At 52.3% G+C, this 27,852-nt stretch overlaps 2 protein-coding genes across 2 annotated transcripts in view; one reads left to right on the forward strand and one right to left on the reverse strand.

The window, feature by feature from the left end:
• SLC4A3 (solute carrier family 4 member 3) overlaps positions 1 to 6,649 on the reverse strand; it is a 34,857-nt gene extending 28,208 nt beyond the window's left edge. Inside the window, exons 1-2 of the mRNA XM_035568692.2 lie at positions 6,501 to 6,649; positions 621 to 761 (exon numbers count right to left, since the gene is read on the reverse strand). Coding sequence (XP_035424585.1) covers positions 621 to 674 — 54 coding nt within the window. The 5' untranslated portion in view covers positions 675 to 761; positions 6,501 to 6,649. The remainder of the gene's footprint in view (positions 1 to 620; positions 762 to 6,500) is intronic.
• On the forward strand, positions 6,183 to 23,610 carry STK11IP (serine/threonine kinase 11 interacting protein). The gene is given in 26 exon segments (XM_035568680.2): positions 6,183 to 6,338; positions 6,496 to 6,698; positions 8,614 to 8,688; positions 8,999 to 9,023; positions 9,026 to 9,093; positions 10,047 to 10,154; positions 10,362 to 10,433; positions 11,367 to 11,496; positions 11,679 to 11,782; positions 12,421 to 12,510; positions 13,574 to 13,615; positions 14,123 to 14,290; positions 14,584 to 14,665; positions 14,803 to 15,159; positions 15,339 to 15,529; positions 16,393 to 16,503; positions 16,868 to 17,063; positions 18,564 to 19,058; positions 19,908 to 20,023; positions 20,214 to 20,311; positions 20,504 to 20,682; positions 20,933 to 21,017; positions 21,466 to 21,548; positions 22,781 to 23,007; positions 23,337 to 23,394; positions 23,397 to 23,610. Coding segments are annotated over 26 exon segments (3,492 nt in total). The 5' UTR covers positions 6,183 to 6,289; the 3' UTR covers positions 23,477 to 23,610.
• The last annotated feature ends 4,242 nt before the right edge of the window (positions 23,611 to 27,852 follow it).

Here is a 27,852-nt window from a genome sequence, read left to right on the forward strand (position 1 = left end):
GGGTGCTGCGGGGGCACCGAGCATCTCTGCAGGCTGGCGGGTGGGAAGGGAGCACCAGGCACTCCGCAGTGGCTGTGGTGGGGCCTGGGTAATGAAGGAGGTGTGAGGGGGAGAGGCAAGAATAAAAAAGAGCTGGGGAGTGGGATGGAGGCAGGGCCCATGGGTGAGTGGTGCCAGCTACAGCGCTCTCAGGTCTGTACCTCAGACATATCTGTGTACGTGGGGATGAGGCTGCTTCTCTGTCCACTTCAGCACGGGTGTCCCAAGCGTGGTCAAAATGGGGAGAGTCTAACTGCAAGCTGCCCAGCTCCTCCTGTGCAAGCAGGGCCTCATGGAGACCATCTCTGGAGCTGCAGGCACCATGCGCTCCCAGAGGCTCCTGCCACTCGCCTACTCCACCCAACAGCATCCGAAGGCAACCTCTGGCCTTCCTGACCACAGGAGAGCAGATCTGGCCTTGTGGGCAGCCTCGGGGCACCCTTGGTGCCGACACAGCCCCAGTGAGCAGAGGCTTTGTGCTGCTGCAGCAGGCTGCCAGGACGCAGGTCCCACACACAGCCTGACAGGAGCGCGGTTCCCGGGGCAGACACGGCACCACTGCCGCTGGATTCCCACCTCACCTGATGCAGGTCGATGAAGACTTCTCCTACGGGAGGGGACTCTCCAGCTGCCATTTTGGTTCAGGACCTAAGGGCCTGGGCAAAATATCAACCCTTCTCTTTCACCGGCAGGCACCCAGCAAACCTGGAGAGTGGCATAACCTGTGGAGAGAGGGCAGGACAAGGGAATGTCGTGGGAGACTGCCACCCACTGCCCTCAGCCCCTGTGGCCCCTAACCCAGAGAGGCCACCTTGGGAAACCTCCCCAGCACCACCAGGACAGGGCTGTCCCTCAGCACGGTGCGGTAAGGGGGTGGGAATGGCACGGACCACGCTGCTTTGGTGCCAGCTCTGCCATTTCAAGGCCATGTGAGGCCCTGACACCTCCCTGTCCTCCTCCAAGCGAGCTGCTGCTCCGAGCCGTGCTGTACAAGGGAAGGGAAGGTTTCCTGCTCAGTCACCTCTCCACCAGCACATCTGGGCAAAGCTGGAGCATGGCTGAGCAGCGGGCAAGGGTAAAATGGGAAAGGCAAAATGAGAGGGTATGCCAGCAGCAGGCAGCGGAGCGGTCCTGTGCCACGTAGCCTTAAAAATGGGCAGACCCCAAAACAGCCACGAGGAACCTCAGAAAAATCCATGCAGGCCAGAGGGATGGCACAAGGACAAACAGTTCTGCATTCATACAACAGACACAAAGCAATACATGTTATGGGGGAAGAGGCCCACACGGACTGCAGAGATGTGCACTGTCTGCACCAGCTTGGTTAAGGGACCGATAACCCTGTGGGCAGCCCGAGGGAGTGCTCAGCTCAATGTTCAATTGCAAGGCAAGAAGGCAACGAGGTTCCACAGGTCATAAGGAATGGGACTGAGAGTAACACAGAAACAGCTATAGTCATGTCATATCTACAGCAGCAGGGCAGGCTGAACTCAGCATGGGCTGCACCGTCTGCTGTCACATCAGGGAGAGCTGGAGATGGTTCAGAGACTGGCACTGGGAAGATTTGGGCCTCTGAAAACTCATCTGAACTCATGAAGACAGACAGAAGATGCATGCACATCCACAGTAGTTTGGGCAGAGGGATGGCTAAGCAAAGTGTTCTCATTTCATGGAGCAAGAAAAGGGACATTCGTTAAAACTGCAAGAGAAGAATACAAATTAATAGAAAATTGGCAAAAGAGAAGATTTTTTCATTGATGTCATTAGGGGAAAAATACTGCAAAATTAGAGGACAGCTTGGCCATCTCTCCGGGTAACAAGTCATATTTATTACAAAACTCATCTTTCAGAACAAGCTATTCTGTAGCTATGAAGCTTTGGAAGAAGTAGCAGAGGAGTGCAGGCTACAGCCTGGAGATCTGCTAAGGCATTTCTTACCATCTCATCTGAAGTACCTGGCATGGGCCCTGTTCAGGACAAGACACTAAAACAGGTGGTCTAAAGGTGACACCAGTAAGGCCACTTCATCATCCCTCCTCCTATCTTTGAAGATCTTCAGAAGGTGCTACCACAGTCTCTGCTTATCCTGCCTACCCAAAGGCACACATTTATGAAGCCAAAAAATTCTGGGGCCATCTCTAAGGCAACTTCTTGAGGAGCTAATGTCATCACTGATGAAGCATGTTCTCTTGTTCCAAGCCGTCTTCTCTCAAACCATTTTTATAAATTTAGCAGCTATCTCAGGATGCACTCATGCAAATGAACAAACTATTGAGCAGTGCCAGAAGCGGTACAGCTACAAGTTACATGCTGCAATAGGATAGGGCTGCAAACAGCTAGAGCACGATTTTGGGGCTGCACACCCAGGCCTTGCAGGCATGAATGACAACAGTTCCTTCCTGTGGTATCAAGAGGACTCCACATGCAATGTTTGCTCAGTACTGGACAGGGAGAACAAGCATGAAAGGACCAAATTTTATTAAACGTGAGGAATACTGGAGGCACTAACACAGCTACGTGGATGGGGATAGGAGGACAATTAAAATTTATGGTGAATAACCTGAGATTTTTGTTATTCTTTTCCTCCCTTTGAATGTCACCATCTTAATTATCAGTGAAAAAGGCAAAACGTAGTGGATGAAATTCCTCAAACACACCTCACTGAAATCTACAGTAACTGAACCCTTCTGTGAGACCTGAGCAGCTCAAGAGAAATACGCTGCCAAGACAGAAGTCTAAAAAGCAAATGGAGAGTCCCAACCACAAGGAACAGAATGAAACAATGAAAATAGCCAATTCACTCTGTAGATCTGTTAAGGCTCCTACTTTAAGGTGTAATCTTCAGGTTTCCACTCTGTTTTCCAAGACAGATGAAGCAAAAGGGTTCAGAGAGAAAAAAACAGAAAAAGGAGAAAGGTCTGGAAATGAGCTGTAAGAGGAGACTGAGCTGCTTTTTTAGTAGGAGACAAGATAGAGAGAAGGGTAATACATGTCTTTTATTTCCTTTCGCTTTTAACTCAGAAAAAGGGTATCATTCCATGAAATCAAACAGCAGCAAATTTGAAACTGAAGGAAGGGAACACTTTATTACAGCGAGAAGAGCTGGCAGGTGGACCCTGGCTCTGCAGTCCCTCAGGGCCACAGCAGCGTGTGCATTAAAAAAAAAAGGGCTGGGTATTTGTGAGGCACATAACATCCACATCCACAGCTGCAGCAGAGAGGACTGCCGGCAAAAACGTGCTACAAGTACTACTACTTCACGGCTTTGGAAGGTAGTTCTGGTAGTGGCAGAATCCCTAAAAACTAGCAAAATGCTAACGGTAATTTAACAAAAAAAATGCTAATACTCAGCTCCACCTCTGCGCCACTAATGTATCTTATGGGACCTCAAAAGGAAACTGCAAACTATCAGCAATGTTGAAAAACAATGTGCTTTGTTTCAGGTCGGCTGCAGGTTGGTCTGAAGCTATGCAAAGGCTCACGGGGGTGTTCAGGATCGGGGTGGGAGGAAACCTGCAGACAGGAGACCTGCTGGATGCGATGAGCTCTTCTGGCGTGATCTTTGCGAAACATTAAGCTGAGTTTACAACTACAGTCTGACTGCCTAAATGAAGTTAAAAGGGTTGGAAAACTCAACGCTTAATCTCTCTTTACCCAACCAAGCGGCGTATTCTCAAACATGCTGAAAATACGTCACTCTAATGACTCCGCTGAGCAGCTAAAAGCAAGACAGCTGTACTAGCAGTAAAGCAAGGGAGCCCCTGGGACCCGTTTTGAGATTTCAGGGGGACTATGCGGTGTGCGGGGGTTTCCCCCCGTCCCCGCTCACCCTGTGGAAGCGGGAGGTGAGGCATGGCAGCCCCCAGCATGTGTTGGGATCTGAACCATACAAGGTCTCCTCTGTCCTCTTTCCATCCCAACAACGTAATAACACATTTAATGGGCACACTGAGACTACACGAGCTTTTTTTGTTCCCTATTTAACCCCCCCCCCCCCCCCCCCCAAAGGAAAAACCAAGCCTGCGTGCAAAAGCTGGACAGATGCTCCCCCAAAGGCAGCAATCCCTTCCCAGGGCGGACGTGCTGCCCACGGGGCACGCGGCGTCCCGAAGGTGCTGAACGGCTCCCGAGAGCTGCAGCACACGCCGCGCTGTCAGGAAATCGGTTTAACAATTGGTAACGCTACAAATCACTGCCAGCACTGAGGGGATTTTGAGGGATGCCAAAAGCCGAGCGCTGCGGTTCGTAGCGCCGCTTCGGTGCGTTCCTTGGTGGCTGGCCACTAGAGGCCACTTGCCCCTTACTCTGCAGCGCCTGGTGCAACCTGTCATAGAAAGGCTGGAGAGACATTGCCTCGGATCCAGCCCGGCATTTTCTATTACCTGCAACAGAAGGAGTTCAGGGAAGAGCAACAAAAATTGCCAGTAGGCCAGGGGGATTGATTTATGAGGAAAGGTTAGGAGCTAAATTTGTCTAGCGCAAGATGGGATGACTAAGATGGGGAGGGGACGTGCCAGCAGTCTGGAAAGATCTCAAGGGTGTAAAACGCAAACGAAGATATTTTTTTTTCAGGCAGACCCACACAAAGAGACTCAGAAATGGGTTAAAATTTAAAAGAGAAATTTAAAAAGAACATCAGGGAGAATTCTGCTAATAAGCATCACGCTGAACCACCCAGCCTGCTGGGATCGCTGCCTGGGCTGTCATGAGAAGAACACAAGACAAAAGGGGGATAAAAAACAATACGCCGAAAGAAAACTGAATGAATGATACCTTCATCCTACTCTATCTCACGCGTGTCAGGAGTACGTGATTCAGCATTCCCGCTAGAAGTAATTTTCAGCAACAGAAGCATAACGCCAGCAGGCCAGATTCGAAGGGAGGCCAGAAAAATCCACAGACTGCTGACTCGTGCGCACTCACACCTTCCTTCTCTCTCCACAAGTGCATTACCCTCGCTTGCGCCAATTCCTGCAGGGGCTCTCCCCTCCGAACGCAGCCTTCGGCACCAGTAAACACAACAGCGCTCACCCGAATCTCCGTGTCTCACACCCACCACCTAGGCTAAACGAAGGCTGGAGGAAACCGGGCAGGCACGTCCCGCGACGCCGGCAGCGAAGGGATCTCCCGAGGGCCACATGTTGCTGACAGCCTCCAGCAGGGCTCCCCCCGGTCCCCAAAGGCCACTTCACAGCAGCGCGCTGATGGAGCTTTGCCATCCTGCTGACCTAGCGCGGCTCCGAGGGGCAGGGGCGAGGCGAGCAGCCCACGGTGCCCCTTGGCAGGTCGAGTCCGGGCGGGAGAGCTACAGCCGGCCACCCCACAAACGCGGGTGAGCGGAGGAACACCCCAGCTCTTCCCTAATCTGCCGGCAGCCAGGCGGGGAATCCTTTAGCCGGGGAGCCGACGCTGGGAGGGGAGTAAAGCCGGCGGCGGGACGCGGGAGGGCTGGCGGGCACGGACAGGGAGCTCCGAAGGGAGCAGGGCTGCGCGGGGCGCAGCGCCCGGGGGGTGGCAGGAGGGGAGCTGCCGGGACGGGCCCACGAAAGCCGAACGGGACCGCGCTGCGGGGCGAGACGGCGGCGCGCGGGGCAGCGGGCGCGGAAACTTTCCGGGCGTGACTGAACCCGCGGGTCTGGCCGCCTGGACACACCGACGCCCCGCACAGAGCGGGGTTTGAGGGACCCAGCCTGGGGGGCAGCCGGGGCAAGCCGGCACACCCAGCCCCGCGCCCCGCTGCCTTACCGGAGGGGTAACGGTAACGGGTGCCGCAGGGCGGACACGCGGACACACGGACACGCACGGACGGACGGACGGACGGCCCCGCGGGGCCCCTACCTCGCACCGCCGGAGGAGGAGGAGGAGGAGAGCCGCGCTCCGCCCGCGCCGCGCCGTGCCGTGCCGGTACCGGGCAGGCGGCGCTGCTGCCCGCCGCCCCCTTTGTGCCGCCCCCGCCCGCAGGTAGGGCTGCGGCGGCGCGGCCGCCCCCCCCCCCCCGGCCGGTGGCGGCTGCGGGCGGCGGTGCCCCCCCCTCCCCTCCCTCCCTCCCTCCCTCCGCTGCCGGCGGCGGGGCGGCGGGCGGGAGGGGGACGCCGGGGCGGGCTCCATGGCAACCGGATGTAAGCGGCGGCGCTCTAGGCGCGGCGGAAGGGCGCGTCTCGGTGGTAACGCGGAAGCGCGGCGGGGCCGTCGCGGCGCTGTACCGGCAGCGGGCCGCGGCCTGCCCCCCCCGCTCCCCCCCGCGGTGCTGATGGCGGAGGCGGCGGTGCGCGGCCTGGCGCGGCTGCTGCGCGACGCCGGTGGGTGAGCGGCTGCCGCTGGGCTGCGGGCACCCCCTGGGCAGGCGGCGGCGCTCACGGCCCGGCTTCCCCCCCCCCCCCCCCCCCCCCCGCTCTCTTCCCGTCCCCGTCCCCGTCCCCGTCCCCGTCCCCGTCCCCGTCCCGTTGTCGCCCGCAGGGGACCTGGTCCTGGACGGCTCCAGCACGCTGACGCTGCTCGCCGGCACCCTGCAGCACCTCACGCGGCTCTTCGAGCAGCTCCTGGGCCCCCGCGACCAGAACCGCGGCTTCGTGGCCCTGCCCTCGCACCCCGCCGAGACGGCCGCCGTGCTCCAGGCGCAGTTCCTCTTCGACGTCCTGCAGAAGACCCGCTCCCTCAAGGTCCGTGCGGACGGGGACGGCCGCCCCCGGCGCCCCGACGCCCGGCTGCCTCGCCTGGGCTCGGGGGGAGCAGCAGGGGTTAGCGGCGGCCTGACCTTGGCGAGGCGGTGCTGGGAAGAGGCACCGGGTGTCTCCTGAAACGCTTGAGCAGCTCAGCGTCAGGCGGCTGAGCGCTCCCCGAGCGATGACTGATCCCCGCGAGGCTCCCGGCGGGGGTATTTGAGCGGAACGGCTTAGCCGTCCTATCCTCCCGCTAACTGACGCTTCGTGTTTCTGGGTTTTACGTGCTCTTGCCCGGGCAGAGGTCCTGGCTGAGCTGTTTCACAGCATGGTAGGTTGCTCGTAAGGTGTCCTTGCTCGTTTTAGGGAGGCTGTGATAGAAATAGAAGCGTGGAGCGAGGGGTCCTTCAGAGAGCTTTCTGAAAGGTGGCGCGTGTCATGAGGCTGCACGCGATTATACTTGGCACCGAGGCACCGCGAGAAGAGTAGAGACTAGAGGTATTCACTAGAGGTGAAATGGACCTGAAAGGAGAAGGGGAATTACCTGCCCCCGTGTCCCACAGTGGTGCTCAGGAGGTGTTGTGGCTGGGCCTTCAAGTCTGGTACTACAGCCTGCAGTGTCTTTAAAAGAGTTTCCCGCTAGAGACAACTATCTGAGTGTTGTTGGGAGAGTTTTACAGCAATACCCGGAGGCTGGAGATCAGAGTGGGGGCCCAGAGCTGTGCAGAAATACAGGCCCTCTGACAGGACAAGGAGGGGAAGGATGTTGCAGTCAGGAGACTGTTGTGGTGAGTGCTCGTGTTAACCACATAACGGGCTATTTCTGTAACAGGCCCAGAGCAGAGGGGAAGCTGCGCGTTGCGGTGCAGGAACCGATTTGCTTGGGGAAACTAGTAATTTGTAGCAGCCTGCTCAGGTTCTTAAGCCAGTGGAAAGAGAGGAGAGAAGGAGACAATTAAGTTGTCAAGACACAGAGCAAGGCTGGCGTCTGACATAAACGTTGTTAAAACTGACCATCAGAGCTTCCCAGAACAAGCTTCCCCTGCAAATGGCCCTGCTCAACATGCTGCATTAGTGCTGGCAGAAGCGGGGCAGTGATTCATCACTGCCGTGGCTGGAGCTGTGGAAGCGGTGAGGAGGCCTTGGGACGTCTGTTCTGCACCTGATGAGTCACTTCTGCGCGAATGTAGCTGGCAGAGATGGTCTCTCCGGTTGTACTCTGCAGTGGGAGCGTTACCTACTTCGTTACTCGCTTTGTCTGAAATCCTGCTTATGCAGTGTCCACAGAAGGCATAAGGAGCTGGGTTTAATAAGCTCTGTGGTGTATGAACACAGTCTTACGTACCCTGTGGTGAAAGAGCCTGTGGCTGCCCTGCAAAATGCAAAGAGGAGGTTTGCAGCTACCTCAGCCTAATGATAACTGTGTCTTGGAGACCAGCTCTATTTTCCATTGTATCTGCTTGTGATTTGCCTTATTTGGCTTGTTCTAGTGAAACACACGTGCACACCTCCCACCAGTGTGCTAGTTCAGCTCAGCTGCTTGATAAACATAGCTCCAGCGGCTAGATTTGTCTTTATTTAGTTAGTGGTGGCTGATGAGGAACCCGGCTGTCAGATCTCCCTGTGACTCTGACAGTGGTGATGCCACATGAGCAAAGGAGAAGAAATGGAGATAAATGGTCTGGCAGTCTTGTGCTAGCTAGCATGCTTTTCTGTTTGACCTTTCTTGAACTGTGGGACTGTGAGAGTGCAGATGCCAGCACGGAGAGCATTAGGTAATGTTAAATATCAGGCTGTTAGTTAACACCTGAGCTGGAGAAGGAGCCTGTTCGTGGTACTGCAGTTGGCGCGTCAGGGCAGTGCTGTTGCTTCACAAACTGAGATTAATAAGAGCCTTCTTTTCTGATTTTTCTAGCTCATTCATGTTCCAAACTGTGTTTTGCAATCTACTGTGAAGATCTTCCCTTTCAAGTCCCTCCGGCATTTGGAAGTAAGTACAGGAGGCTGAATGGGCTCCGAGCCTTGCCGTTTGGCTGTTCTTTACTTATTTTTGCGGTTGCAGAATGCCTCTGCTCCTAAAAACTGGGTAGGCTTTTGTGGCCTTCCTACAAGGCGTAGTTTAAACTCCTGCAACACCTGCTTGGGGTAAAGCTGGGTATGAACGATGGCTAGAGTGCTGGGGAGGGAGGCTCCAGCAGGGAAGTGGGAGATCTCTTACAAAAATGGGTCTGGGATGGCAGCCGCTCTTGCGCTGTGATGTTTTGATGTATGTTGTCCTTACTTTCTCATCACTGCTGCAGTTGAGGTCTGTCCCTCCACACTGCCTCCGGGTCTGCGATTTGTCTATTCTCAGCTGGAGTCTTTAACCTGTTGCAAATGTATCAGTACGCTGGAGGTGAGTGTCTCTGCAGCCCGTGGGGAGCTACGCAGGAGAATGCCTCCCGTATCTTCCCTACCTGAAGGGTCGTACGACTGAGACAGGCCATGTGAACCGCCTTCTCAGTCTGCATTCTGTATGGCTTTTTCTCCCTTCCCCATTCTGGGATCCTACCCCTGACTGAAATAAAGTTGAAGTATTCCCTGGTTAATTATGTGCTCAGTAGTCTCCTCTTTAGCTGCTTGAGGATTTCTGGCTCCAGCCAATATTCATATCTGCTAAGTCTCACTGTTCTCTGTGTTTACCCATTTCTCCATTCAAAGTCCTGCAGCTGATCAAGGTTTATTTGGTTGCACCTTAGCAATCGTAAATCAGAGCTGATTGTAAGGGAGAAATGCTGTGTCCCAGTGTCTTAACTAGCATTTGTGCCCAGCAGATCTGAGACATAAAGCTCCAACCATGAAGAACTAATAGTGTGGGTTGTGTTAGCAGTGGGGCTCTGGGCTTCTGTCTGGCATGGAAGCAGCTGCCTGCTGGGGAACAATGGCTGCTGACACAGAGTGCCTTGAGAGATTCTTCTGCCTGCCAGAGCATGAGTTGTTTGACCAGAGCACGTGTGTCTTGTTGCTGGGTGCTCTGATGAAGGTCTGGAAAAGTTTTCATTAGGATGAGTCTCTGTGCGGATGAGTCTCTGTGCTTAGTTTTGAGAGTCTCCAACTTGTAACCATTAGGTTAACTACTGCCACTTGCGTGTAGGAAGCAAGAGCATCTCCTCTTCTTTCTGCATATCTAGTCATGGAATTTCCACCGCCTCCAAATACTTGGCAATGACTTCTAAGTCACTGATCCATTCCAGGGTCTGTGAGGCACAGTATGCCATCCTTGTTCTAGACTAGCTGTTCTCCTTTGTTCATCTGCTGTTACGGTAACAGCCAGTACAAACCAGGGAACGGCTCCTCGCTTCTTCCTAGGAAATCATTTCAGCGTGTGGTGGAGATCTGAGCTGTGCTCTCCCCTGGTTGGAGTTGCATACTGTCAACTTCAGCTACAACTCGATCACTGCCTTGGATGATTCACTGGTGAGTGGGGCATCCTTCCTGCGTGACTGGGTGGAAGTGAGCAGATGATCACGGCCAGAAATTGGCCACTGCTTGACTGATGCTGCTGGGTCTGGGTGGGAGGGAGTGAGCAATGTTAATTCTGCTGGCCTCTCCCAGCAGGACAGGGTTTCCATGCTGCAGTGAAGACATTTGTAGGATCTGATCTTGTGTCTTTTCATCCTTCAGCAATTACTAAATGCTCTGAGAGTCTTGGATTTGAGTCATAACAAGGTCCAGGATTGTGAGCACTATTTAACGGTGAGTATCTGGGGCTGAGCACCAGTTTCCTTGCAGGGAGAGGACACCACTGAAGTGCTGCAACCATTGACCTGCTAGGTCAGTGTGAGCCTGCTAAGCGAAGTATAACGCAGGAGATTGGAGACATGGTCCGGCAGGCGTGTGGTTTAGAGCCAGTGCTTGCAGCCTTGAAACCGTTTCCCTGTACGTGCAGCCCCTGTCCCGGCGGGGCAGGGAAGGCAGTGTACCTCATCGCTCTGAGACAGGCACCTTTGCTGTGTGCATCGCTGTGCGTATCACTTGGCTGCAATTCAGCGTGGCTGACGCTTTGTTGTAGTCTGTGCAGCAGGTGAGAATTAGGTAGCCAGGCGTAGGGCTGTTGAGATTTGTTGTTTGGTTTATCTAGGCAGCCACTAGCGTTTTTTTCTTGCTCTTAGAAATCTCCTGTCAGTTAATTTAGAGAGATGGTAATCCATCACAGTGACATGTGGGTCTCTGGGGAAAGGCACTGAAATCTAGACTCTGCTGGGCTGGATATGTTTCTTTTAAGAGAAGCTGTGAAACAGCTTTTCACAGAGTTGGTAAGGCTCACGATATGTCATTCACCATTGTCTTTCCGAAAGTAGGAAAGGGCTTCTTTTGGTAGCAAGTTCAGCTCTTTGCCTGAGGCAGGGAGTCCAGTCCCTATCTATGCTCCATTAAAATGTTGGGGAAGGGAAAAGCTGCTCCTAGCAAATTTTGTAAAGCACTTAGATTGTGCTGAGCACCTCTAGACATACCACTCCAAATGTGAACTTTGAAGTCTTGATGCAGAAGTAGTCTTAAGAAAATCAATTTTTAAGTGGCCTTGGTGGGATGGAGAGAATGGCAGGGACTAGTGCTCTGTCTTGAGTTCAGGATCAGGCTTTGACCGAAGGTCTCAATTGATCCAGTGCTGCTTTTCTCTCTAAACAGACCCTTACAGAACTTGAGTACCTCAATCTGGCTTATAACTTCCTGTCCAAAGTGCCAAACCTCGGCATCTTCAGCCGATCCAAGCTGGTGACTCTGATCTTGCGCAACAATGAACTTGACAGCATTAATGGTGAGCCTGCAGTGGAGGAACACTTGAGTCTGACGTATTTATCTCTTCTTCAAGGAGGAGCAGAACTTGAAATCTTGGGCACAGCTATTTTTACAAGGGTTCAATGTTGGGGGAGAGGGGCAGGGGGAAGCTTCCTAAGTTGTATCTTCTATTAAGCTGATGGCTTCTTGCTTTGTTTGCAGGGGTTGAACAGCTGGTGAATCTGCAGCACCTGGATGTGGCCTATAACCTGCTGCTGGAACATGCCCAGTTGGCACCATTGTCCACTCTGCACTGTTTAAAAAAAGTAAGCATGAAAGCTGGTGAGTTGGTAGATTGGAGATGTTGTGGTCTGGAAGGGTGCAAAGTAGAGACTGTGTGGTAAGATGAGAGTTTTGGAAGATAAATTCAACTCCTGAGCATTTAATTTTAACGAGGAAAGCTGATGGGGAAACCTTGGAAAGACACGTGCATTTTAGTCTTTGTTTTCTCTGACACCTGCTCATTTTTCTGTATGCTTATTCCCACATCCTTTTTTTCCCCCTTTCCAATTTTAACACCATCAAGTTCAGTAAGGATCCTCTCCTAATGCTTTTGTGGATTTGTAGAATTTGGAGAAGTCTGAAGGAGGATAACTACAGTCACTGTAGTGTCTGTGAAGGAAAATAGCCTACAAAGGATTGTTCTCCCAAGACTTCTCAGAGTCAGTATTGAAGAGGCTCCTGATGATTTAGGGGCTTGAGCAGAAAATACTTTTGTTCAGCAATGCAGAATGAAATTAATTTCAGGAAGCGTTGTGAAAATTTAGTCCTCTTCTGGGTTGATCAGCATTCCACTACTAAGATATTTCCTGAGGCAGAGAGAAATCCTGGAGCCTCCAGGGAGATTAAATCAAGGTATAGAGTGTTTCTTTCTCATAACTATTTCTCTATTTCCTCCACCCAGCTGCACCTAGAGGGAAACCCATTATGGTTCCATCAAAACCACCGGTCTGCAACCCTTGTACATTTGTCTCCCAGAGCAGCTTCCTCCAATGTGAGTATCAGCCACACGCCTTCTGCCAATGCTTGCTGAAGGTGTAGGGTATTCTGGTGTTCATGGGCAAATGAGTGGAAAGAATCTTGTAAACCTGAAGACCAATTTCAGTGGTTCTGTGGTGTGTGGGGTTTTTTTGTTTGTTTGTTTGGTTGGTTGGTTTTTTAGGTAGGGCAATTTTAATAACCTTAAATTTTTGTAAGGTGTGGTGGCCAAGGCAGGCACAGTTGAATATTGATCTCAGATTTGCAAGACCTCAGATCTTAATATTTCTTCCTTGTCTACTTCATCAGTTTTGCTCACTGAAGTTCCCCAAACATTCCTCCATTCTGCCAGACAGTAACTACGTAGCTGGACTTTGCAAAAAGAAACTCACTGTCTCAACCTACCTTGCCTAATTACATGCTCTGTTGACAACAATGACCACCTCCTTTCTTTCCCCACATTCCTCTGCTCTCAGTTAGGTGTCATCACTGTTTCCTTTGTGCTCTGGTGCTTAAGTCAATTCTTGGTAATCTGATTTTAAATAATGAAGCCAGCAAAGACAGTGTTCTGGCAATTTAGCAAAGTAAATTGTCTTGCTAAGGGGTCAGAGGTGTTCCAGAGCTGGTTTGCCATTTATGTTAGCAGCAAATTGCTAGACTCGTTGTCATCAAACTGCAAATTGGAACAAGCTTTCACTGAGCTCCAGTTACTGGAAGCTAGGTAGACTCAAATTAGAAGTAGGGTACCAACTTTGAGGAAGAAGTGAGTAGCTGCCAAAACAGTTTGAGTTCTTGCAGAAGAATCTATCAGATCTCTTCTGCAAACCTTCTTGGATGCATTTCTGGGAGTTAAAAGGTCTGTAAACAGGAAAACCACAGTAGTCCCTTCTGGCCTTATATGCTCTTAGGTAGCTACAGGTAAAGGCCTGATGGATAGGCAGGAACAGCGCTGTTTCTGGAAGTCTTTGCAATTTTGTGCCAACCCTACGATGACCTGAAGGGAAATAGAGTCAGTAGGTGTTGTCCTGAATATGTGCCAGTCAAGTGGAATCTGACTGCAAATGGGTCTCTAATTACAGTTCCTCTTGGATGGAGAACCGCTCTCTTCCTCGGACCTAATGGTAAGTACAATCGCTGTAAACTGATCCTACTGCCTTTGGGACTGGGAAGTCTGACAGGTTTTTGCATCCTCATGTGTCCCATAAAATCTGTATTGGCTGCCTCTTCCCTGTGGAGCAGTTCGTTTTGGCTCAGTCCGTGCAGATTCCTAGTAATTGCTGGGACTGGTCGGTGTAACTTATTCTGTCCTAAGTACCCTTGTCGAACTTGGAGCCTTGCCGGTTTCCCTTTCAGGTACTATCTGGCACTTGCTAAAATGTAATTCAAGTGTCAAAACAAATGTTTTTCAACATCCCATCTGCTGTTTTTAAGGGACACAGAGGGTGAGTTAAATTGGAGCAGCCATGATAAACAGTCTAATCAACCGGGTAGGATCTGTTGTCACTGCTCCTACTGAGATGGTGGAAGTTTGGGGTGAGGGGCAGGGAAATTGTTAGCCTGAATTGTGGCCTGGTTACTTTGTCTCCCCTTCACACTCAGTAGACAGCTTTCTCTTCTTTTGGATTCAGCACCTCCCAAAACTTGTGCAAAGTGTGTCACAGTCCATCCACACATCTACCTCAGAGAGGACCGCGCTGGACCGCAGTGCTCTGGACAGTTCCTGTGCTGCAGACTTCAGTGACAGCCAGTCCCCAGCAGAGAATGTGGCTGTCAGGCTCCCTCGGAAGAAGTGCAAGGTCTGGGACTGAGACAGCTTCTTAACCATGTTGCTGGCATGTTGGGTGAAGGGGCTGCAGCAGCGTGAAAGCCCCGTGCTGGGGGATGTGGTTTTGTACTGAGTCTCTACACTGCTCTGTGTTAGGAAGGGGCTCAGTTTAAAGTCAGTCTTGATATACTGTAACAAATGTTTCATGGTGTGCTTCTGCACTCCAACAGCCATGAATCCTTTGGCTTGTCAGAGGAGGCTGTGATCAGATGCTGTGTTGGTTGTTCTGTTGCCTCCCAACTGTTCTTATCCTGTTTGTTCCAGGGAAAAGTCAAAGTGCGCAGAGCGAGCATTTCAGAGCCCAGTGACACGGAACATGAGTCCCAGACTTTACCTCTCTCTGCTGGTGAGGCTTGTCTTCTTTCTCACTAACGCAGCAGCTGAACTGCCTGCAGTTCAGAGGAGGCAGCTGAACTGCCTCCTGTCAGAGGAGTGGTCTGGCATGGTGATTATTTTCACACTTCCCAAGTTTTCTCTCTGCAGGCCTGGTTTTACAGCATCAGAAGGAGATGGAACGCATGGACAGCTTCAGAGATCGCTTTGGTGTTGACTGGCTGCAGTACAAGAGACTGGAGGAGCATGACCAACTACCTGTCATCTGCCGGAGCCGCTCTGCGGATGAGATCTCAGGCAGACCTGCAGCAACAGACTTGCAGAGTGAGAACTTTGAACCAGAGCAAGTAAAACCCCAAGTATCCCCAAAAGAATTCTCTCCTGCTGTGGATGATACTCAGAAGGAGGAAGACCTTGAAGTGGATGAGCATGTGGGAGGAGAGCTGAGAGGAAAAGAGGAGGCAGATGAGCTAATGCTGGGGGAAGAAGAAGATGAGAAGCCAGAAGGTAAATGGGTCTTCACCGCCTTGTGTGAGGGCTTGGGTGGTGGTAGACTAGGTGGGTTGAATGTGGTATTCTTGAAGCTTTATCATACTGCCCAGCAATGTGGGACTTGTAAAGGTTTTGTTCAAGCAGGCCTGAAAGCCTGCTGTGTGTATTGACTTGTGCTGTGTCTTGTTTGGCAGTGGACCTTTGCCAGCCAGTGCTGGTGAGCCAAATAGAAGGTGAAGGGGACCCAGAGTTAGACTGGATCTTCCTGCGGGTCACAGCTAGGCATGTGATTGAGGTGGAACTGAAGGCTGCCAGAGTCCTCCACAAGCTGGAGCTGAAATGTCTGCAGAAGATAGAGACCTCTGAGATGAATTGGAAGAGGATGGTGAGTCATGTCTCATGCCTTTGGCTTCTTATTCCCTGTATGGGTCAACATTTTGGATTTTTACTTCTGTTAGAGGACCCTGCAGGTGTTTTCCTAATGCCTGCAAAACCTGATTGATCATCTATTCCACCCTATGCATAAGTATTTAACAGCATCAGTATTGCTTAGAGTATCTGTGATAATGCAGCAGAAGTCAGCACCAATTCTCTTCTAAAGCTGGGGTTAAAAGACTTGTCCCAGTGACAGGAATAAGAGACTTCTCAAGGGGAGCCTGAATCAAATGAAGGAGAACTCTTTCCTGTCCATTCCTTACTGGGATATCGTCCTGTCCTTGCAGAGCTATTTGTGGATTGCACTTTTTCTTGGACAGCACAGCACTGAGTCTAATGTGACATTTGGAAAGCTACTGGCAGCTCAGTGGGCAGCTCTCTATCCATGCTAGATGTGTGTTTTATTGCTCGCAGCCCTATTTTGCTTTTGTGGCCTTTTAGAAAGGGAGTGTAGTAACCTCTCTTTCTCACAGTAGGGTTTTAAGAATATTAAATATGTGCATGAACTTGATCACAGGCTTCTCTAATACTGTTCCCCAAAAGCTCAAACTTTTTCTTCCTACCTTTGTACCTCTTGAATGTTTGTGGCTTGATTTGAGATGCTTCATTCATTCTGGGCCTTGTAATTTACTGTTGTACCTAGCACATGAACTTTTTTTTTTTGTGCATTTTACCAAATGCTATCAGGGCTTTCCTGGGAGAACAGGCTCACTAAGTTAAGTACTTGTATGTCCATGTTTCCAACACTTGCAAACAAACATAGTCTGGATGCTGCGCCATCTTTCTGGAAGGGGTGTTTTCTGTCTCCTGCAGGACCTGGAGCGAGTTTTCCCTGTCCTCACGTTGCACTTTAGCTACATTCGCAAGGACCGGCAGAAGCGCAAATACGTGGTGCTGGATGACTGCCCGGAGCAGTGTCTGCAGGTTGGAGGGGCTGGGAGGAAGCATGGGGACAATTTTCTTGGAAGATGCTGGATTCTGCCAGCCAGCACAGAGCCTCCGTTCTTAGAGCACGTGCACATCTACTGTCCTGTAACTATCTAGGTAGCCCTTGTCTTGCTTGTAAGCTCAGGGTTTCTTTCCCCACAAATGACCTGTGGGGGGCCTTATGAGCATGGCCATGAGCAGTAGATCTCCTGGAGCATAAAGGGTGCATAAACCTTGCAGTTTTCTCCCATTGGGAAAAGGCACGCTGAATTCTAGTAGTCAAGTTATGTTGCGTGTCCACAACAAGGAAGGACAGTTGTATATGCCTGCTAACACTCTTTCCCTGTCTTGCGACTTCTAGTGTGTGCTTGAAGTGTTGTCCCCAGCCGTGGAAGAGAATCGGCAAAACCAGGACCAGGAGAAAGGATCCATGAGGCTCCAGTGCCTGAAATGCAAGCACGAGTTTTTGCAGTCCCTGGCTCCCTGGGAGCAAGGTCCATATCCTGCACGAGCTGGAGACACCGAAAGCCTAGAGACCCTAGTTGCCTCAAATCAAGGTAGGTTGTAGTCCCTGGAGAAAGGATACTCCCTAGTGCCCGAGCAGACTACGAGAATGGCAGCTGTGCTGCAAAGCATAGAACGTACAGGAGAAGGTGATGCTTTGGTTGTACTGCAATTACAACCTGTGTGGAGTCTACTCTGTCGGCCCACTTGGACTGGGCTAGAGAAGAGCCTGCCTTCTTCACCAGCAGGAATAAGTCACTGTTTTACTGTTAAGCAAGTGCCACCCCTGTTGTGGGCTGCTTTGAGCCTAGGAGAACGTTAGGGGTGCTGGAAACTGCCAATTGGTCTGCAGAAGTCTGGAAGAGGGCTTAAAGGTCATGTCATGTCTCATCCTATTGAATCCGTGGCCAGTTCTGGCACAGAGACTGATTTGTTCTAAAACGCCTTTGCTAATGGAAGCTTTTGGGGAATCTGCTCCAGTATTTCAGATAAAACTTTGGCTGTTAGGTATCAGAAAAACAACCCCAACCTAAGTCTTCCTAGCTACAATCTTGAGCTCTCTCTTGCTTCCCTTACGGGGAGTGATTTATTTCTTTTTTGTACTGGAGGGCTGTTGTTCTCCCCCCACAGCTAGTCCTGTGTTCTGTCCACTAGACTAAATAAGCTCAACTCCCTAGATAATTTGCTTGTCACTCATATCTCATACAATCCAGTTATTCTTGCTGGTCTCCTCTGTACTCTTCCCCACTTGTCCACATTTTTCTTTGGGTGTCTGAAATTAGATGTGGTATTTTGGCTGAGGCATTGCTAGTGCTGAATAAGCATCTTCTGGTGGCTGAGTTTTTCAAAGCTCAGGTTTTATTTGAAGTGTCAGGGGAGTGTTAGCTCGGAAGATGCTTCTGGTATGTGGAAGTATCCTGGGACTGGAGAACTCTGCAATGAGGGCAGAGGTGCGGTCCTGGCTGCAGCACTTTCCTTCATCCTGAGACACTTTCTTCTTCCCCCTGAGCTACTGGGAGTTCCAGGATCCAGCTCAGTGTGTGGTGTGGGTGAAGTGAACTTCAGGAACTGGGGTCAGGAGGGATAAGGACAGCTGGAGAACAGACGCAGTGGGCTTGTAGGTTGGCTGGCTGAGGATAAACCAGTTTGGGATGGAGGTGACTAAGAATGGTTGGATTAACTGAGTGTGAGTTGGGGCTTCAAAGGCAATGTGAGCATTTGTGGACGTGAAGTGGAAGAAAGAGATGAGTCAAAGAACTGATGTAGTTTCAGTTGCAGCTACAGTACGTCCTGGTCACCCTAGTTCCGAACATGGCTGTTTTGGGTGGATGTTGACACTGATCTAGAATTTCTCATTGATTTGCCAAGGGGAGGTGTGTCGGATATGGTTCTGAATAGAGCTGCTCAACGAGCCTCTCAGGTCACGCTATACCTACCTAGCATCTGCTCTGAAAGGGATTGCTTGTGGTTTGCAGACGTTAAGGGGAAAGTGAAATCTTGTTGCGTGACAGCTATTCTGTTTTTTTCTGTATCCCTTATGAAATCTGCCACAGATGCTGCAGCAGCTGGTGAGCCCATCGCCTGTCCCTGTTGTTCCAGTGACCATGTGGTCATCCTGCCTTCAGAGGTATGCTCCTGCACGCCCCTGCCGCCTAGCCGTGATGGCACAAGCGAGGACCTGTCAAACTCCCTCCTGGAAGGAGGCAGCCAGCAGGAGGGCCCAGAGGAAGCACCTGCTCGGGCCAGTGAGAGTGGGAAGTTCTACATCGGTGGGGAGGACAGCTCGGAGGTGGATACCAGCAACAGCACCAGGACCCCGGAGCTGAGTGGCGAGCACGACGGCGCTCTCCATTCCAGTTCCCGCAGTTTGGACGGGGTCTGTGGGAATAAGGAGCTGGGAACAAAGAGCCAGCACTTGTCCCTCAGCCGCACGGACACCAGCGGGGGCAGCATGATGGGGAGCTATCATTACAGCGTTTCTCACGGGCCCACTCCTTCCCAGCTCTCTCTGAACTCCGAGTCAGAGGAAACGTGGAACCTCAGTCCCCGTGAGTATGTCAGAGCTGTGTGGGGTTTAGGGGTGTTGAGTGCTATTGCTGGCGCTTGCAGGCTGCACTGCCTCCTGCTTCACGTGGAAGGAGATCATCAAACATGAGCAGCAGTGACTGGTTCTTGTGAGCAGGGTGCTTCATGCCCCTCTCTGTTCAACTCTCATGCCTGAAGGTAGGGAAAACCGAGTCAGCTCCTAATCCCGAGTATTGCTCAGACTTTGAGTAATTGGATCTTGCTGCGGGAGCTGCACCGCTCAGTTACCAGTGCACTTGGGTTCCTGTGGCACTAGTAAGCTGCCAGCTGGAGCATCAGCTTTGGAGAACAGTAGTCAGTTTCTGATTGTAGGTTCTGGCCTAAGTGTGGTGTGAGGCTAGCATGTTTATAGGAGGCCATGGTTAGTGGTTTTACAGACACTTGTGTTCTTCCCAGTGGGTTTTGTGAGCTCAGATGACAAAGCTTGTCCAAAAGAAGAGACTGCGTGCTGGCTGTGTGAGGCCTATCCTGCAAGATAGCAGTTAACAGGAGGTCCGTGCACGCTTTATATGAAAGGCCTTGGATTTCTGGTGTGGCAGAGACTGCTTTTGCTTGGGTATTAGTATGAAAAGCCTTGTACATCTGAAAGGGCAAACGTCAGTGTTGGGATCCCCTCGTGTTTCAGTATTGAGACTTGTGGCCTGGGAAGCGCTAGTTCTGGCCCCTTGTATTGAGGAGAGGCTTGATGGAGGCAGGTGTGTGTGCGATGGAGGCAGGAGGGGGTGATGCTGCCGCCCTAGTGCCAGTCCGTATGCTTTGGGCAGCTTCTGATCAGTGGGAAGAGTGCTGATCCCACCCTTTGCTCTCCTCAGCTGCAAACGGCGCCCTGAACACAAGGGACTTCCGTTCCGTGGATCACCGCCTGAAGCTCTACCTGGACATGGAGGTTTTTGAGGAGAATGACGAGGAGTTCCAGTGCTTCCTCAAGGTGAGCTCCTGCAGCGCCGCTCCTACAGCCCTGCTCCTTGGCTGTCCTCGCCACCCTGCAAGTTCTGCTCTGGGGTGGCGTCTGGAGGCTGGAGTCTGAAGGGAGCTGCAGTGTGCCTGGGTCAGTCTTGTCCGCGGGTGGGCAGGCGAGGAGCAGGCCAGCGCTGTGACTTGCCTTCTCTGTGCGCTAGGTGGCCGTGGTGAAGTTCGGCCGGCAAGGAGAGTTCCTCTCGATCCTGGTTGCCTCTGACCTCAGGATCTATGTGCTGGAAGTCACTGGGGTTATCAGGTGAGGAGAGGGGTGGCAATGAGACCCTGCAGCAAGGCTGTGAGCACTGGGTAGTACCAGCCTTTGCTAGCCTTACCCTGGAGGTGTGGTGACGTGCAAAGGCTCTGCTGGTTAAAACCCCCCTGCCGCAATCCAAAGCGGGAGAGGAGATGGGGCAGCCTGCTGCAGCTGAGGGCTGTGCTCTGCGATTAGGGGACAACCTGCAGAGTGGCTGAAGAAGAATGACTCTCACTACCTGTCCGATGTTTCCCATCTGGAAGTGGGACTCTGCCACCAGAGCCTTCGAATGGAGTTTGAGAACCCCAAAGCCTCCTACAACCTGCTGATCCGGAACCAAAGCTGCTGTGACCAGTTTCTGCAGACCCTGACATGTAAGAGTAGAGCTGTAGCAGAGGGGAGGGTGAGCATTTGGAGGATTTTTCTGTAGGAGAGCTACCAGGAGATCTGTAGCTGGGTGTGTATGGCAAATTCATTTCATGCCAGCTCAGAAAATAGTTGGGGGAGAACCCCGCTGGCATCATATCTTCCAATATCTCTCTTATAGACTTGGAGAACTATCCTGAGCTGTTATGTACTGCCTGTGGGCTTGCAATAAGTCATCTACCTTCTGCCCCTCTTTAGATCTCATACAAGAGCTGCCTGCCAAGCACGGCAATAAGGTGAAGGAAATCCCCACTGTGGAAATGAATCCACAACATTGGCTATGGTAAGAGCAGCATATGAGGTGGGGGTTTGGATAGAAAAGGGTGCTTGTCCAGCCGTAGCAGGGAAGTGCAGTGCTCAGAACAGGGCAGCAGGAGGCACCGCTTGAGTGGCAGCCAGGCCTGTGGGTTAGGTTAATGGCAGCTGGCTCAGGTGCCTGCGGCACAGGGGGTGCAAACTCCAGCTCTCATGGAGGAACCTGAGCAGAACACAACGGAAGGTGGAAAAGGGGGAGCCACAGGGCTGCCTCCCCCTTTGTGGGGAACATTTGGTTCCGAATTAGCAAGGTGGTGGACAGAGAAAATAGCAGGAGAGAGAAGTATTTTGGAAAAAACTGTAAGAGATGGGTCCCTCCATTCCTCAAGTGGACAGCAAAAAGTAACTAGCTCACAGCACGCCTAGACTGGGAACAGCACGCTTCCTTGAGTGGCCCTCTGTTGTATCTCCTCCAGGCCTCTGCTGGACTCCAAGACCACAGGTTCTGCAGCTGCAGATGGCACTTGTTTCTTCTACCTGCTGGCCTACCTGATCCAAGGTACAGGAGATCTCCGTGGCAGATATCCCACACGCTGTGCTCTCTGCTTACATGCTTGTGTTCACAGTGTAGAGTGTGTGGGAATGTGGCTGGGCCATGGCTCCATCAGCGAGATGGGGCAGGGGCATGGGTAAGGGCTTTTTTAGCATTGAGACATACAAGAAAGTCTCACAGTCCTTTTCTACGTGGAAATCCAAACTGTAGGGAGCATTTGGTCTTGAACACCAGGTTTGGTGAAAACTCAGAACGACTTCTGAGAAGCTGGAAGTGATCCAAGGGCTGTATTATTGCCACAAGCTTGAGGGGTCACACACACAGCTGGTTAGTGTGTGGGAGCTGAAAGGGTCCATGTTTTAGGAGAACAGAAGCAGGTGTCTGAACCCCTAGACAGCAGGACAAGAAGAGCCTGCTGGAGTCCTCTAAGTTCTGTGCCAGGTTTTGCTGAGGTCCAAATGTGGTATCTGAGGGTGGGAGGGAGAACTTAAAGTACGTTTTTCTCCTTTTTAGAGTACAGTACCCAGAACCGGACACAGTTCCAGCTGAGGCCTCGCTGCCAAGTAGACAGGACTAATTAAACATGCCATCTCTGATATTCCTGCTAATTCCCAAGAGTGAGATGTGACAAGAAAAACAACATGTTGCTGTAGCAGCTTGTGATCCCTGTGACCTCAGCTAGTGGTTCCCTACTTCTGACTTATTCTCAAATTCTAGTGCATTTTAATTGCATCCACTGAAGTCAGCTGGATGATATTTATGCTCCCTCTAGTTTATCAAAACTCTTCTGCTTTCTGCTGTACTTACCACCGAGATGGAACACATCTTAAACTTCATTTATGCTGTGTTCCATCCATCAGATCTGCAGCCAGGCAAATCAAGGCCAAAAAGGGTGGCCTTTTAGCTGGAGCTGCTGACTTAACTAAGGAATAGTGGTGGTGTTTATGAGGTCAAAGGACTTGAGTTCCTTTTCCTGCCTCACATGAGGGTATTGCCTAGAAAAAGCTGGCTGGGTGATGGTCTTTCATATGCATGCTCCAGGAATGAGCTTGATCAAGCCCAGGTACATCTATTTACTACCCTGCTCTCTGCCTTTAGTCCAGAAGCTGTGTTAAGCTGTTCACCCAGTTACTTTGCTGAAAAGGGTTTCCCCAGGGAAGGAATGGAAAGCAAAAGCTTGTTTCTATGGTGACTCAGGCTCCGAGCAAAGCCTCTCATATTCCCTTGTATCCTTTTAGGGGCATCTGCTTTCCCTGTGACCCTGCTGAGCACCCGAAGCATGTTGTTTCTGCTGGAGGAGAATCACCAGTGGCAGGTGCAGCCTCCTTTGGATGCAGCTCGTGAGGCAGAAATGCCTTCCAGGAGCAATATCCACTTGAAGGAGAAGCAGCCGATCAGCAGTATCAGCAATGTCATAACCTATCGCCTGTGTCCTTGCGACATCAAGCTGATGCTTTATGATGAGGTAACCAAAAGGAGGTCGTGGGGCACACGAGATGTTGGGGGCTGGGTTGTGCTCAGATCCTGTTCCTGCCAAGAGCATGTTGGGGCCGTCATCTCCCATCCTAACCCAGGGCCTTGCACCACGGAGGCAGGGGAGCACAGAGAATTGCTGCTGTGCAAAGGTCATGCAGGGACGCTTTCACGGCTGGCAGCAGAGGGAGAGGAGGATATCAGAAACAGAAAAAAATGGGAAGAGCTGGCTGTGGCACTGGGGAGTGGCAGCTTGGGGCTGATCAGTGCCTTTGAGTCTGGGCCCTGCTCACCCACCTCTGTCTCTTTCCTCCTTTCCAGGTGCTGAAGGTGGAGAGCACGTGGCACATCCGCACAGAGTGCCCTGAGCTCCTGGTAGAGCTGTGGAGTGGATCCGGGGGCCCTGGGAGGAGATGTTCTCTATCGAGCTACGGAGGGCTGTGTATGAGGGCCTGGAGTGAGCCTGCCCGCTGTAGGCAGGCGGGACTTGGAGTCAGAAGTGCTGCTGTGCTGGCAGTGGTGCACAAATGTCTCCCCTCCCATCTGACCTTGCTGTCCTGTGGCCTCTGCCTTCTAACATACTCTTGCCCCTGGCCCTTTCTGGTGAGGAGGAGGTGAGCACATGATGGTCCAGACTTTGTACAGTCACTCACTGGCACTGGGCTGGCCGTGAAAGGAGGCGGTGGAGGGTGTTCCTTGTAACACTGCATAAGCTACAGGGTTTTAACTTGGTGGTGTCTGCTAGTTTCCTTCAGGATAGTACGAAATGTGACTGAAGGAAGAAGGGAGCCGAGCCAGAGCATGTTCGGTGGTACTCAGGCAACCAGCAGGCCAGAGGCAGTTGGACACTGCGGTCTCTCCAGCAGGTGTATTGCTGCCTTCCTAGCTGTCTCGGAACAGCTGCCGTTATCTGCTGCTAATATTTTTGTCTTTTTCTTTCCCTCTTCCCTCTTATCCACAGATTCCCTAAAGCTGCCTGCTTCAATCAGGAGCCTAGTTGCACAAAGGGATAAGGCATATTGTACTGATAACCTCACAGAGAGCCCATACCTGCGTGGCAGGGCATGGCTCAGTCTGCTGCTGTAGTCCTTCACTGTCACGGGGGAGGGAGGAGCCGTGCAGCTCTTAGCACAGAGTCGTGTTGCTCATCGCTTAGGGGTCAGGACCCTCGTGGGCACTGGCAGGTAAAAGTGAGGCTTAGGCTTTTCTGAGCAGTCCAAAAGCAAGAGTCTATTTTAACATGAGTTTTACTTTTTTCTATTGCAATAAAAGCTTATATTTATTGAATCAGCATGTTTTTTCTTGTCTCACTACCTTGTCTCACTATAATGTCCTTGTAAGGTCTTGCATGCTAGCTTCACAGTAGCCTCAAGCAGTCCCCAAGATCCCACAGACTGTGAGCCATTTCCCCCATCCTCTTTAGGGTGGTTATTATCTTTGGGCTCCCAGCCCCACCAAGTTGTTTACTGGCTGTACCAAATCTCAAAGGCATGCCTCTTGCAGGAGCTGTTGCTGCCGTGGCTGTGGAGGTGTGAATACCTGCCCCTGCAGCGCTCTAAGTCCTCTGGTCGTGCATCATCATCTACTTCCAGGAGTCAGTTCTGGGGCTGGCGAGGGGCAAGGCTGCAACCAACCCAGCTATGCCATCCTCAGAGCCTTAGGGGAGGGGGAAGTTTAGTTTCTGTACTTTGTCGTGGCCTAAGGGCTACCTCACAGCGCACTGTTGGGCGCTTTCTTGGAATCTCCTTATTATTAGGCTTCTCCTGTCACTTCGAGAAGCAGTTTAGTTGCTGAAGGCCCACAGTCGCCAATATTTTTATCTAGCCTTCTATAGACTGGGTTGACAAGATCTATACTGTCTTGAGGCAGATGTCACAACGCATTCCACTTTGTCCCCGCTTCCTAAATGGGCATGTGGCTGCTGCTCTCCGTTCCTTTGGAGTGATCTCAAGCTGGGAAGCAGAGTGAGCTCAGTGAAAGCACTGCCAGCACCTAGCGCTTTGTCTGGGGCAAGGAGTCTCAGAGCTGAGCCAGTAAAGACCAGTAAGATTTTTCTGCCTTCATCTTGCCATTTAAGGAGCTTGTGTAAGTACAGTCTTCCCCTTCCATAACTGTGTTTTTCGTAAAGGGCAAGAGTCAAAATTGGAGTTACTGGACCAGCTTGTTGATGTCTCCTCTGTGCCAGCTGATCTCCTGACGCAGCTCACCCCCAGCTTGCTTTTTCCATCCTCAGAGCTGCACCTGGGTACATGTTGAGGGGCCTGACAAAGTGTGGACTGCCAGAACCAAAGGTTTCATCTGTTTTCGCCTGCCCATAGCTGTTCTCAAGCTATTTCTTTGTTTTACCATCGAGGTAACTATTCATTTTGCTTCTGCTCCTTGCCTTGTCTCTGCAAGTCTGTGCCCTTGGCTCAGCACCAACACTTTGGACCCCTTAACAGCTCCCTGACCACTGACGGGAGAAGCTCACATGCAGTCTGCTTCTGCTGTTGCTTCCTGGAGTGCTTGCTTTGCTTTCCCTTAATCTGGGACCCACCAGGACATAAACCCTAACCCCTTTGTGTTTGCTCCGTGATTGTGAACACTGCTGTAGAGCTGCTCAGGCTATAACTAGTGGTGGGATTAGCCGGTCTCGTTGCACCCATGGGGTGTGTGCAGGGGCTCGCCCCACATCTTCCTGTGCTCCAGCCTTGTGTGTGAGAAGAGGGGCTGTGCCGGTGAGCCAAGGTTTGCAAAAGGTGTGACATCTGTTGAACCAGTTGCAGACATCTGCTGCTTGTCACAGCTCTGGGCACGCAGTCCCTCATCTTAGACACACTAGATTTCTTCCCCTCCTTCCTCTCTCCTTTTCTGGGTGTACTTGGCTCCAATACTCAGCCGCTAGCACTGCCTGAATCTCTGCTTTTCCCCACCTGGAGCAGGCTGCTCTGGAGGGGTGCCAAGGACCAGGGGTGGCCTTTGTTCCTTGCTGCCGGACTCCAGGGCTTTGTGGAAACAGGCCCCAGCGAATCGTGAGACTCAGGCTTTAGGCTGGCCATCACCGCTAGCCTGAAGCTACCAACCTGCTTCCCTGGGGTTAAAAACTGGTCCTGCCTTACCTTGATAAGGATGATGCCTCAGACGTGTGTTTGAGTCTTTAGGCACTTAGAGAATCACAGAATTACTTCCTGCTCTCTGCCCTCTAAAGCAGCTGTGCCATGAGCATACGTAGCCTGTGGGTTGCCTGTCAGCTCCCTCACGCTGTATCTAACTCAAGTAACCTTGTTTCTTATCAAGCTGCGTGACTGGAGGGACCGGTTGTTTGCTTCCAGCAGGCCCTCCCTGCCGGCCTCAGCTCCAGCCCCTGCGGGACGTGGAGATGTAACAGCAAAAGGCAACAAGCGCCCCGCTGCTGGCAGGCCCCTTCCCGTGGGGCTGCCCTACAGCTTGTAGGGGAGGGGGACAGCAGCAAGCGTAAGTCCAGGAGCTGGACTGATTATCCTTGTGGGTCCCTTCCAGCTCAGGATATTCTGTGATTCGAGCTTGGCGTGAGTGCCGTGGGGTGCTGGCAGTGCCCAGGAACCAGGGAGGAGAGCCTGGCAGGTGAGCACGGTGCCGTGTACCCGCTGCCGTGCTTCATAATCAAGCCAGAAGAAAGGGAAGGGGACTTTATTTCAAAAGGTCTCAGCCTTCCCTCAGCTCCAGCTTGTGGCGTGGAAACTGTTCAATGCCCTTTGCGCTCCTCTGATGGAGCGTGCCTCCGCCCGTTATCAAAAGGATATTAAAGGGGTTGTGGGGCTGTCCCGTATCAGGACAAACAGTCCCTAATGGAGCCGTCTGCTCCCTGTCCCAGTGCCAGGGCTGTTTAATCTGGGAAGAGCGTGTTTGCCGCTGGGACAGGATGCGTGCTGCAGCCCTGTGCCAAGCAGGCGGAGCTGGCTCACCCTGCGCCAACGCCAGACAGGCAGGCTCCTCTCCCACCTGGAGCAAACACCACGGGTAGCTGCCCCACCAGCGGAAAAAAAAAAAAAGCTGTCACAGCAGAGCCAAGATGGAGAAACGAGGCTGCTGGCGATGCTGGGCACCCTGAGGCACAGTCTGTTGGTGGCAGAGTCTCAGAGGATGCCTCCGTCTGGCTGAACACTCAGCATGGACTGCCTGCAGGAGCTATTTCCATGAGCTGTGGGGCTTCTCGCAGAAGCAGGCGCTCTCCCCATGGCCGGAGCTCTCCTTATCCCTGTGCTCACAGCCTCCTCTCCACTCCCCCCTCAGCCACTATCACCCCAGTGACCGGCAGTGCTCTGCACGCCGTGCACTTGCTCCAACGGCAGGCTTTGCCCCACGGATGTGGCGGCTTGGGGCTGATCCTGGTTTTGCGGTCGGTGACTGTGCTCCTGCTTCCTCGTGAGCGGGACCCCGCAAGGCTGCTGCTCTCGTACATCCTTCCTGCCCGAGGGGGGGCCCGGCCCTGTCAGCCTCAGCTGATGTGGGGAGGGATGCGGGTGGGGCAGCACCCTTCACCCACTGCCTTCCCGGCTCTGCGTGCTTGTGGTTTTGCCCTCTGCCCTGGGGAGAATAGGCGATGCCGCTGGCTCCGATGCTGTAAGCACACACTGAGGCTGAAGCCCGGTGACACCACCACAGGGGGAAACGAGAGGGCTCCGAAGCCGATGGCTCTGTGGTGGCAAAGCACCGTGATGCCTGTCATGAGGCAGGGGTGGCTGGCGCTGGCCTTGGGGCCTGGCCTCCCCAGCCTGCCTCAGGTGAGCGCTGCCCTGGCCCAGCCAGCGGCTCCCTTTGGCGCAGTGACCTCGGCTTGGGGAGCCTCGTCAGCACGTGCATGTGGCACCATCGAGGC

Source organism: Cygnus atratus, chromosome 6, assembly GCF_013377495.2.
Source record: "Cygnus atratus isolate AKBS03 ecotype Queensland, Australia chromosome 6, CAtr_DNAZoo_HiC_assembly, whole genome shotgun sequence".
Taxonomy (NCBI): domain Eukaryota; kingdom Metazoa; phylum Chordata; class Aves; order Anseriformes; family Anatidae; genus Cygnus; species Cygnus atratus.